The sequence below is a fragment of the Corylus avellana genome, chromosome ca3, assembly GCF_901000735.1.
Source record: "Corylus avellana chromosome ca3, CavTom2PMs-1.0".
Taxonomy (NCBI): Eukaryota; Viridiplantae; Streptophyta; class Magnoliopsida; order Fagales; family Betulaceae; genus Corylus; species Corylus avellana.
Genome location: NC_081543.1, coordinates 6,228,800 through 6,241,102, shown reverse-complemented (window position 1 = coordinate 6,241,102; position 12,303 = coordinate 6,228,800). Strand labels below are relative to the sequence as shown.

General features: G+C 37.7%; 1 protein-coding gene across 2 annotated transcripts; it reads right to left on the bottom strand.

Moving 5' to 3' along the window:
- Positions 1-2,458: 2,458 nt before the first annotated feature.
- On the bottom strand, positions 2,459-7,115 carry LOC132176523 (putative pentatricopeptide repeat-containing protein At5g08490). 2 transcript variants are annotated; one of them, XM_059588756.1, is made up of 2 exons: positions 2,968-7,115; positions 2,459-2,766 (listed from the first exon to the last, which is right to left on the bottom strand). In XM_059588756.1, exon 1 carries the CDS (start codon positions 6,470-6,472, stop codon positions 3,851-3,853), a length of 2,622 nt encoding a protein of 873 aa, XP_059444739.1. In that variant the 5' UTR covers positions 6,473-7,115; the 3' UTR covers positions 2,459-2,766; positions 2,968-3,850. The 2 variants fall into 2 exon arrangements, with proteins under 2 accessions (XP_059444739.1, XP_059444737.1); XM_059588754.1 differs by having other exon boundaries at positions 2,459-3,024; positions 3,389-7,115.
- Positions 7,116-12,303: the final 5,188 nt, after the last annotated feature.

Genomic DNA, 12,303 nt, shown 5'->3' with positions numbered 1-12,303 from the left:
TCCTATGCATTAACCTTGATGATGCTTAGATGGACGGTTTCCCATTTAGTCACCAGTTGGTTAAACTGGGCTAATTGCCAATAACCCTACCAGATTAGCCAAGGTCAGATTTGGGGGTGTTACAGAAAGTGAGAGGGAGATTCGAATTAGTGACCTCCGCTTCTTTTCCGGTGATCATGCTCTTCTCTTTGCAAACTCAATAGTATAAATGCTCATTTATATATAATGAGTATTAGACTTAGGTGTGGTAAAAAAAAACGATTGGATGTAGTAGTTTTTCCAATGATTTAGATTTAATTATATTCTCAGCATTTTTCATGAAAAACTTAGAATTAACTTTGGACCGTTGAAAAACTACATCAAATCGAGTAATGTTAAAAGGAAAACTAGAGTCTTCCTTATTTTCTTCAAAATGTGACATAATTTTTAAAATCGCCATATTATTGAATTTTAATTTATTGATAATTTTAAAAGACACATTATATTTAGGAGAACATAAGAAGGACTAAATGGTAATTTTGATCTATTGGTAATTTATTGAATTTTTAAGTCTTATATATAAATGAGCATTTATACTATTGAGTCTGATTGTGTTATATATATATATATATATTACACTTTCTATAAGATTAATTCTTTTTCACTCACATATGCTTACTTGATTGAGAGGGACCCTCTCCAGTTTAAGAAGGTCCTTAAAGGCTAACTCAATCGACTGGGGATCAAGCTTCATGAAGCGGAGGCCACTAGTTCGAATCTCTCTCCCCCATTTCCCTATTTTTGTGCGGACATGTAAAAAAAAAAAAAAACAATCGGAGAGGATCCCGTTCTTGTAAAAGAGAGGGCATTTTGTCCACAATAATATGAAACGACAAATCTACCCTCATTTACAAGAACTTGAAAGGACCCCGTTCCTTACTTAACAAGGTCTGTAGACTGTAGAGTATGTGGTCGACATTCCTTAACAAGTTCCATCACTACAATCATATATTCGTTGATCAGTGTTCGAACCCCTTCATTCAATCCCATAGAAATATATTATATCTTCTGTAACAGTTTAAAAATCAATGAAGAATTATATTTTGTGAGTGAGATATTCTTGTTAGAGATGAGATTTCTCTGTTTAAGGTGCGACTTATCTTTCTTTTTGGTGGTGAGATTTTACCAAACTCCATTGTTAGCCAATAAAACTCTTCAACATAGAATCCATCTCTATTTTCTATTTTGTGGAAAAACTCTTCCCCGTTTTGCATCATCTCGCCTTGGAATGTTGTTCTACACATTTCATACATAATAGAAACTCCATGTAGTTCAAGTGAACTTCAAACGCTAAACAAATCCTTGTAACACATGTAGAGGTACCAAATTTTTTACCAAGATGATGTGGAGCTTATTCAATGGAAATTATCAAAATAATTAATAAAGATAGATGCTACAGGTACCAATGAATAAGTTCCATGCATTAATCTTTACAAAAAATTATGGCGTTGGTCCAAATTTAACGATATTTGCAAAGATACCATGCATTAATCTTTACAAAATATTTTAAATATTTTTTCTAAAAAAAATGGGGGAGTATTTTGGACATTTTATTGGAATTTAACGGAAAATCCTAACAGAGGGAGACATTGAAAAAAGTTTGCCTAAACGTGTAGTCGATCTGTTTGCCCAAACTATCAGCCTTACAATTTTCTGGTGAGCATACACATACAAACCTTTGATTCCTTACATTACTCGGAATCTCTCTTGGAGGTTTGCATATTTTCAAGAGCCTCTGCCAAGCTCCTTAAACCAGGTTCCCAATTCAAGGTAATTACTGCCCACCAAATTAGTTCTGTCCATTATCTCCTTCAAGCCCATTTTAAGTGCTAAAAATCTTACAAGGCAAGTGGTCTCTAACCTCAAGGGATACAAAAATATAATAGAATTGAGGCCGTATCTTGCTACAAGTCATTCTCATGACCATTTCATGCAAAACCTTAATGAAAAAGCGTAAACGTAACGTGCCCCAACACCCATAAGACAACAAAGCCCAAAACCCTCAAGCACTCTCATGACGATTTCTCTGGATTTCTTATGGAGAATTGTCCAAATGGGTCTTACAACCAGACAATAAGAACCATCCAAAATGCAATTATGCCTAGGCAAAGGTGCAAATTAGACTGAAATAACAAGAATGCTAATGCCAGTATTGCCACAATGCACACAGAACTGGTAAGCATAGAACAATATCAGTTACCCCCTCCATTCTTAAGACTCAACCAGTGCTTCTGATAGACACATTTCAATTTATATCAGTGATTTAAAAAATAAATAAAATAAATAAATAATTAAAAAAAAAGCTACAAAACTTTAAGAATAAGAAATTAACAAAACAAAGAGTAGGGTAAAAACTCACATCAGCATAAGCAGCATCCAAGTATGAAACGTTTATCTCCACCAAAACTCCAGTTGCTGGAGCTCCAACAGTGTATATCACAGCTGACCCTACTAAATCCACCCGTGTTGCCGTTGCTCCACCATGTAAGTAATTACCAGTGTTCTTGATAAAATGAAATCAATGATCAGAAACAGTTTCAGAGAGAGAGAAAGAGAAAGAGAGGACATTGAAAGTAATTGTCCTGCTTTCAAGAGGAGATATTGCTTATGGCGAGCAAGAAAAGCAACTTCCAGGTTCCTCATCCAAAGTTACCCAAAAATGTCTACTTTCTCTTGTTTTCCTGAGTTTTCTCATCATCAACCGAATGGAGGATCCTGATCTTTTAACTATCGTTCATCCAGTAAATAAAACAAGTGGGTTAGAGTTAAATTTCAGATTCAGAAAGAAACCCAGAACTAGACCCTCCATTTTCAGCAATAGCTATTTAAACTAACAATAGAGTAAAAATTTGGGACCTTCAACGCAGATTTTGAGGAATTAGCTAGGCTTTAGATTTATTGTTCTAGATCAAGTGCACATAAAAGTACCTGTAGCTGACCCCATGTTGCTTACTTTAGATAGAGCCCTGATCAGCTTTCCATTGTCTGCATTCAAATTTTTGGTGGTGACTTCCAGATTAGAAATCAGTCAAAATTTATAAATTAAGACCTTGCCAACACTTCCTTTTCAGCATATCCGTAAGCAGAGCAATAATGAGCAGAATATGTTAAAGGGTGAAAAATTGGAAAATTATGGATTTAAATGCATTTAAGAAAATGTGGGAACATTTAAACTATGAGGTAAATTTTACAACAAAAAGATTCCTATTCTACAAGAAGAGGTATTGCTACAGAAAAGTGGAGTTTAAAAGGTGTGACTAGTCAGTACGATGCAATTGAATTGAGAGTGTGTGTGTGTTTGATGAGCATATATCATAAAGCATAGAAATGGTTTGAGTATGCCTTCAACCTTGTAGTTCATTCATCTTTCGTAGAAATGGTTTGAGTATGCCTCCAACCTTTGTAGTTCATTCATCTTTCTCAACTTCCAATAAATGGAGTGCCAAGAACCGACATGGTACTCGGCAAAAATAGATAACTTAGCACTATCCATCTGATCCATAGGGATGCAGTGTGATCCCTACTGAAAAGCTTACCTGAATTTTGAAATTCAGCTACAAAAGGGGGAAAAAAAAAGTACCAGAATCAGCAAGAAGCTTGAAAATTGGAATTCAAAGTACTAACGCCGAAAAAAATCCTAATCATTATCCTCAAGTTAGAAATATGAAACTTGCAAAGCATCCAAGCAACACAAGAATTCGGCCCTCAAAAGCTACAGGCAATCAAGTCGGGATCATTGGTATAGTAATTCCACCTGCTTTGCTTATGAGTTATGACACAACAAGTGCCATAACGAAGCCCATTAATCAACTCAAAAATGAAGCGGCTCCTTGATCTGTTGATCCAATGTACACAATGTATTGTATATAAGGCTTCTTTGTGGATGAGTGGAGTCCCCGGCCACAAAAACATTCTTCCTCCTCTCCACTTCAATCCAGCTGCATCCTGCTGGCTTTTTCAGATCTCTAGTCCTCATAAGCTTTCTTATCTGTACTACCCCATCCCATCTTGCATCTGCTGCATACAGGTTTGACATCACTACATAGTTCCCAATATTGTTAGCTTCAATTTCAAAAAGGCGATCTGCAACAAGACAGCCCAATTCCACCTCATTATGGATCCGACAGGCACCCAACAATGTTCCCCACACATTTGCGTTAGCTTCAATGGGCATCCTAGTTACAAAAGAATATGCATCATTTACCCTGCCACCTCGAGCAAGGAGATCCACCACACATGCGTACTGTTCCATTGTTGGCTTGAACCCATGAACCTTCTCTATTGAATAGAATATCTTCAACCCCTCATTTACAAGGCCAGAATGACAACAAGCAGACAAAACAGCAGTGATGATAACATGATCTAGCTTTACACCCAACTCAAGCATATGAAAGAAAATCTTTAGTGCTTCCTCTCCCATACCATGCATGGCAAACCCACTGACCATAGCTGTGAACATAACCAGATCCTTATGGGGGCTGGAATGAAAAAGCTTATAAGCAGACTTTATAGTACCACATTTTGCATACACATCTAACAAAGCTCCCTTCAGGCGGCAATCATTAAAGCTAGCTCTAACTGCATATCCATGACACTGCTTCACCAGGTCGACTGAGGCCATTTGAGCGCATACCGGAAGGAAGCTCATAATTGTCACCTCATCGGGCTTCATTCCTCGAGCTTGTAACTCCTGAAACAAGTTGAGAGCTTCACCAGGAGAATCATTCTCTGCATAAACTCGAACCATGAGACTCCAGGTGGTGAGATCTGTTTCAGACATCCCATTAAAAATCTTATGTGCATCATCATGTGATCCATGACTCACATAACCAGAGATCATTGAGTTGCACGTGACCAAATTCCTTTTCTCTGATAACGTCTGAAAAATCTTGAACGCGTACTCCATATTTCCACACTTGGCATATGCATCAAGCAATGCATTTCCAATAGTAGGTTTAATATCACCTTGTAACAAACCGTCCTTAATTGAATAACTATGAGCTTCTTTAACCCTCTCAACTCTCGACACAGTAACACAAAAATGAATTATGGTCAAGATGGTAATGGTGTCAGGTCTAATTCCCTCACTAAGCATCCATTTTAATAGGCCCACAAACTTAATATTATAACCACTCTCTACAAAAGCATCTAGCATAGAGTTCCATGATATCAAATCTTTCTGAGAAATCATCAAAAATGTCTGAAATGCTGCTTCTATTCTGTCACATTTACCATAGAAACTAACTAGGGCATTGCCAACAGTTGTATCCTCACGTAGGTGAGGATGTCGTAGAATATATCCATGCATCTCTTTCCCCACTTGCAATTTTTGTAAGAATGCACAAGCAGGCAGAATACTAACAAAAGTTACAGAATCTGGCCCAATTAGCTCCAGAGAGAGTAATTCATGAAACAGGTCCAAAGCTTTTAACCAGTCACCATTTGATGCATATCCTGCAATAATCGCATTCCATGAAACCAAATCTCTTGATATCATAGTCCGAAACAAGGACTCTGCTTCTTCCATCCATCCAACTCTTAAGTAGAAGCTTACCAAAGCATTGTAGACAGAAACATCTGCCACCAATTCCGTCCGCCGCTGCACATAACAGTGTATCTCTCTCCCAAAGCAGTAGGGAACATTCTCACTTAAAGAAACACAAACAGGAAGAATACTTGCAATGGTCGCATAATTTGGTTCTATTGGCCCTTTAAGCATCCATCTGAACAATCCAAAAGCATCACCCATTAACTTATTCTCGGCAAACCCTGCAATAATTGCATTCCAAGAAACAACATCTTTGTGACTAATGCTATTAAACACAGTGTATGCATCATTGAGTACCAGCCCGCATTTTGCATACATTGATGCCAGAGCATTCCCAACAAGGGTATCTGTTTCCAGTCCAGACTTAATCACATAAGAGTGCACACTCTTCCCTGCATCTATATCTAGTAATCGAGCACACACAGGAAGAACAATAGCAACAGTGATGGAGTTAGGTTTAGCCTTGCCACCTATGTGCATTGCATAAAACAACCTCATCACCTCAGGATCATATATTCGGGACCCAGAAAATCCAGACAGGACAATGTTCCAAGAGACAGGATCAGAGCTGCCAATCTGACCAAACAGTTTCTGGCAATCATCAAGTGCACTACCTTTGGCATACATGTTAAGCAGAGCTTTAGATACAGAGTGACAAGTAAGATGGCCCTCCTTCACAACATTACTATGCAGAGCCTTCCCCAGTTTGACGGCTGAGGAGGCAGCGCAGGATTTAAGAATGGCTGCCAAGACTTGGTGATCAGGTCTAAAGCCCCATAAAGATCGTATATTTTCAAGGAAAAGGGACAAAGCTTCCTTATGCCTGGCGTCAACACAACAGCTCTTGATTATGGTGCTCCATGTTTTATAATCCATGTGAAGCATTTCTACAAGAAGCTCTCATCCAGTTCGGTATCACACCCTTTGACACACATCAAATGTTGAAAAGGTTGTTTGCACCAAAAATCAACTTCTCCTTAACAATATTAACCACTAGCAGCTGATTTAACAGAACCATACTGTTAAGAACCCTCCAATTGTATTATTTTTGTTAAATAATTAGTCCTTTCCTTACTAGGTTAGGATTTCTTTAGGCTTATTACCCAATAACAATTTCAATCAATTGCTATAAGCAATCTGTAGAGGCTAGACAGCCTAGACCCCCTCGAAGTGGTCGTATCGTTCTCTATTTTTCCTTTGTTTTCTCTGATTTTGGGCGATAAGAACTAAGGTTCCTATAAGAGCGGTGCTTTCTTGGGAGATTTCGCTGTGCAGTGCCGTGCGTGGTGTGATTGTGCCGCAGTGGGTTATTGCTCAGCCGTTACCTGTAGTTCTGCGCGTGGTGGTCGGCTTCGTCCCGGTGGTTGAGCGGGACGGTGTGGCAGTGTTCCTCCGGTTGGTGTTGGCAACGGGTTGAACGGTTTTTTTTTTTCTCCTTGTAGCGCTGTTCCGGTGGTGGGGTGAGAGGCGTGTTCTCTCCGGTAGCGGCGAAGGTCAATGCAACGGTGAGCGGTCGTGCGAGGCAGCGTGTGCGTGGTGCTGTAACAAGACTGCCTGGGCTGTGCGTTGGGTTAGTTTGTGGAAGAAGGGTGTTGTTTGGCTGCAGCATTTGGTGAAAATCCCTATTCCAGTGCATGGGTAGGTTTATTCCATTGTAAGGATTTCCTTATTCTGGTTTAGTGTTGGAAGTAACAGGGTTAAGTTTAGCACCGCTTACTTTATTTTGAGTATATCCTATTGAGACTAATTAAGGGCCAAAAACAATGGAAGCTTGATGTCTTTTACTCGTAGTAAGAAAGAGAGAGCTTGGTATTACCAACTTAAATCAATACTTCATGGCCTCTACTAGCAACGTTCCACTACATGAGCTTTCTTTTGAATCGATAATTGTTCCAAAGATTGTGGAACAGTTGAGGAAATTAATGAAAAATTCAATTGAAAGAACAATCAAACGAGGCTTAGATAGTCGAAGGGTGAACTCTAGGTCAAGCAAAAACCGAGAGTCATTAGAAGTTCAATCACAAAGGGAGGATGAAGTGAGGTCAAACAAAAATCAAGAGTCACAAGAAACATGATTATGAAGGGAGAGCTCCACATATGATATTTGAGTTCCCACGTTGGGACGATGAAGATCCATTGAGATGGGTATCCATAGTGGAGTGTTTTTTCAAATACCACCACACACCTACTGATTCAAAGGTGGAGATAACATCAATCAGTCTTGACTCTTGATTGGTTAGTGGCTTGCCACCGAGAACCAACATGTGATGCACAAACGCCCCTAAGTTAGATCAGTGTTGGTTACAAATTGAGGAATTACAACGCCATCACCCAGATCTTTACAACGCCCTATATTATGAAAAACTCATCAGAGTCGATTTCTTTTCCGGTGGGGGGAAATTGACGGAGAGTGTGAGTGTGTTTCTTTATGTGGTTGATGGTTCATTTGAGACTACATTTACATACTCTCTCTCATCACGTGAATTAAGGCCTGTTAATTTGTTGCATGTCCATTAATTGTCACGTTGCGTTAGTTCCTACATGTATGCACCATGAGTTTTGATTCTAGATTCTCTTTATAAATCACTGAAATTAAGTTCCAATTGCAATTATCATAATATCATGTGAATACAATTAAGCTAAGTAACTCATTCAATGAGAAGAAACAATTGTGATGCTAGGTGTACGTACTATAAGTCTTTTTACAAGTTTTTACAAACGGATATGACAATCCATATTATATTTATCACTAAACAGTTAAATTTAATTGTTGTTGATGTAACAGTGTCATGTGAACCACTATATCAATGCCATGTAGACTACCCTCGCAGTTTATAACTGTAACACCACAAGCATTTTTCTAAGAAACAATTATGCTAACAAAGAAAAATGCCAGGATACTCATGTGGCATTAAAATTTGACCAGTAAATTTAATTGGTTAATGGTTATGAGATTAGTGGCCTCAAGGTAATCTCTATATATATAGATGGGCAAGTATTGGGGCGAAAGTTAGACTCCCGCAATGAAAATCTCAAAACCTGATTAGTATTAATTGTCTTAAGTCTCATTGATGTCCTGATAAAACTATGTCAGGCGATAACTCAATCGAACTTGCAGATTGACTCGGTGATTTGAAGAGAGAGAGAGAGACAAAGGTTGATGCAAGCATCTTTTGCATAGCAAATTAAGTTCGAAAACTTAACATGTTTCTTATATAGAAGCAAGAAATTACTTCCATTATGCCTACCAAAAAATGTTGATATCTATACTACAGTGTGAACCCATTGGAAATTACTGCCGTGAAGCAGCAACATCCAAGTGACAGAAAAGAGTTATATATATATGCTAGTAGTTCTACTTGATTTGAGGTGAGTTTCGCATGCAGAGCAAGATGAGCTTCTTCAACATGATCTTCATTAGCACCATCAAATTGGGTCTCTTGCTTGTTTTGGGCATCTTCAAGGCCTGCAACCTGGAAAACGCCTGCATGATCTCTTTGGTTGCATGACCACCTTAAGGCTCGGAATCAGACAATCTCTGAGCTTCTTTCTTCTTCTTCATGGAAGATACCCTTTGTAGTTCCTCATTGAAGTCCTCCCACAACACGTCCATTTTCTCCTCTGACGTCTGATCTTGGCTTGCTGCAGCATCAGCACCCATCTCTCTCTTCATCCTGCTTTCTAAGTAGGAAAAACTTTTCCTAGAAAAACTATCTTCATCAAGATTATAATCCGGATAAACTAGAGAGCTGTCAACACGCGGAAGGGATGAGGAATGGTACTGTTGGAGGTGACTTTTGGGAAACTAAACTCTTCAGTAAACATAGTTTTCTAGTCTTTGACCTTCAATCTTTATATATATATATATATATATATATATATATATATATATGCAGAAGGGAAAGTAAACCACAGCTAGAGTGCATGAGAGATGTCTTAACTTCAATTGGCCTCGAATGATGAAAGGTACATACAACCCCTAGAGGCTCTAGTCCGCAAAAAGGGAAAATGATGAAGTGGCTGGCCAGCCCAAAAAAGGCTATAATATTAGAAGCGTCCTCATTTGCTTGACATTTTGTCAATTGTGAAATGCTTTCATTGGTTGGAGTTACGTACTTATATATATATATATATAACTCTGCTATCGTTGCTTCATGAAAATCGTATATGGCCAGGTAATACACAGTTTCTTTGTCCCACTCAGATCCAAAGCAAAGCACGCTAGCTCTTCCAACATGGAGCTCTGTTTCATGGACAAGCTCAAAGCTCAGCCGTTCTGGGTTCTCGTGCTGTTCACTTTAGGTTCTCTCTCAGCTCTCATGCAATATTGTGTTATAAGTGTAGAAATCTACAACAAAGAGACTACTTGCAAATATGTATCTTATGAAGCTCTTCAAGTATTTGAAGTTTTCTTGTCTTTACCTTAACATAGAGTAGAGTGGTTTAATAAATATCTTAGAGTAATTATAAAAGTTTAATTACTTAAGGAGGCTTAGCTATTTTCAATTGTTATCCATTAGTTAGTAGTTTGTTTGTATCTTTATCTTTCCATTTTATCTTTATTTAACAACGTTCAATCAATAAAGAAGAAATCAGAAAATTAATTCAAAATCTTGTGTTTGAAAAAGGGTTTTTAGATTTTTTTAAAAATTTAAAAGGTCTAAGTTCCCTTAAAATCTAAGGTCTAAGTTCCCTCAGAACAAAAATTCTACACCGTTACGTATTCACGTAACAATATGACACGCAGTCTGGGATGGTGGTTTTTAGATATGTGATGATCTTCCTGAAAAAGAAGTTTGTTGCGGTCGTGGTTTCTTGCTAGATCTAGTTGCCGGAGGGGTCTAAGGATGTGTTAGAGTATATCATGGAGTTTAAAAGTAATAGTCATAGTTCAAAAATATCGAAACCAATTGGGGGTGGCCGCCTGGGTTTCGGGGGTGGCTCGGCCACCCCTAGGGTGATTCAAAACCAACCAAATTTTGTTTTTGTTTTTGTTTTTTCAAATATATATATATAAAAAAATTTTAATTTGATTTATTATTATTATATTTTATATTCTTTAAACAACCCAAACATAATCTCAACTCTTTTTTTTTTATCGATATTCGCAATTTTAAGTCAAGTTGAGTAAAATAGAAAAAAAAAAATCGCACACCCAAACTAGCCCTTATCATTCGTTTTTTCAAGGTGGACATTTCTTTTAAACGACGTCAATGGCTGTAATTCTTGTAGTAATTGACTACTATCAAAATCTGGTAAGTCAGTGGACATAATTTGATTTTTTTGGTATATCTCATAGACCTTCGAATTCATTTTAATAACACACTGAACTAATTACAAATTAGGTAAATTACATGGCCGATTTTGTATTTTTCCCTCTATATTTTAGCAAAACAACTTACATAGCTGATTGAGAGAACATAATTGCTGACACTTAATATAAATCAAAAACCAATAAATTCATCGAAGATTTATATTTTGATAACATAGGCAAATGACTACCAAGAAAAAAAAATACCAAAATGTGTAACTATGCTCAGATTTACCATATATAACACCAAATCCAGTAAATAAAACAACTGGGTTAGAGTTAAATTTCGGGTTCAGAAAGAAACCCAGAACTAGACCCTCCATTTTTAGGAACCAAAGCTCAAATTTTGATGTTTGTTTCACAAAAAGAATTGGGTTGCCAAAAAATTCCTAAAATTCTGAGAGTAACCCAGAAACCAGAGTCTAGAAATCCCATTTCCTGTTGTTTAATTAAAACTAATTAAGGTTGTTTTCTCATTCAATGAAATTGATTGGTAAAATGGTTTTGAAAAAAAGAAGAAGAAGAAGAAGCAACCAATTACCAGTAAACGGGCGGGGACTTTAAAGTTGGATGAGATGGACATGAGGGACTTGCATGCATGGTGATGTGGCCATGGAGGACTCAGATGAAGCAAGGGCAGGCCACCCATGTCGGGGCATTAGTTGTTCCTTCCCAAAAAGAGAGAAGTTCTTTTCAGAATCTCAACAAGCAAAGCCATTTTAGTTTTTCCACGGTTATCTTCAAGGACTGTGATACCTTTTATAACAAACAAACATGTAATGTGGCAAAGCCAACGGCTGCAATGCCTTTTGAGGTTACTTTTTCTTTGTCCTAACTGGCTTGTACAGTGTAGGCCAGAAAACCTTAGCTGCATTAATTAGTTTCTTTCTCTCTTTCTCTCTCTCTCTCTCTCCCCCCCCTCTACTTCTCTCACTTATTGTCTCCTTTTTTTCTGTCTTCTTGCACATGTGTTCTCTTTCTGAATGACACCAGAGTTTTCCACTTGTTGCAGCACCACCGCTTCATAATCACTTCTTCAGGTGATCGATGTTTAAAACCTTTTCATATTATAATTCTCTCCATTCCTTCTCTCTTCTGCCATGTTTGATAAATTGATTAATTACATATATATTGACACATGCACTAACTGAGAAGCAAACATGAATCCTATGACAGATTTTCCACTTGTTTGTTCTACCTATTATAAAAGCTGGTTGCATTTTGTTCTTATGATCAGAGTTCAGTGATGAAATGAAGTTACTCGTAGCTCTTTGTTTCTTCTAGGCCTCGAACTAAGAAAAACCAGGCTGCTTACATCAGTCTTAAAGGAACAACAATTTCAGTTGTGTTATGCTTCCTCACATTACGTACGGAGCCAGGGGCCAAATAAAAAATATAATAAAAT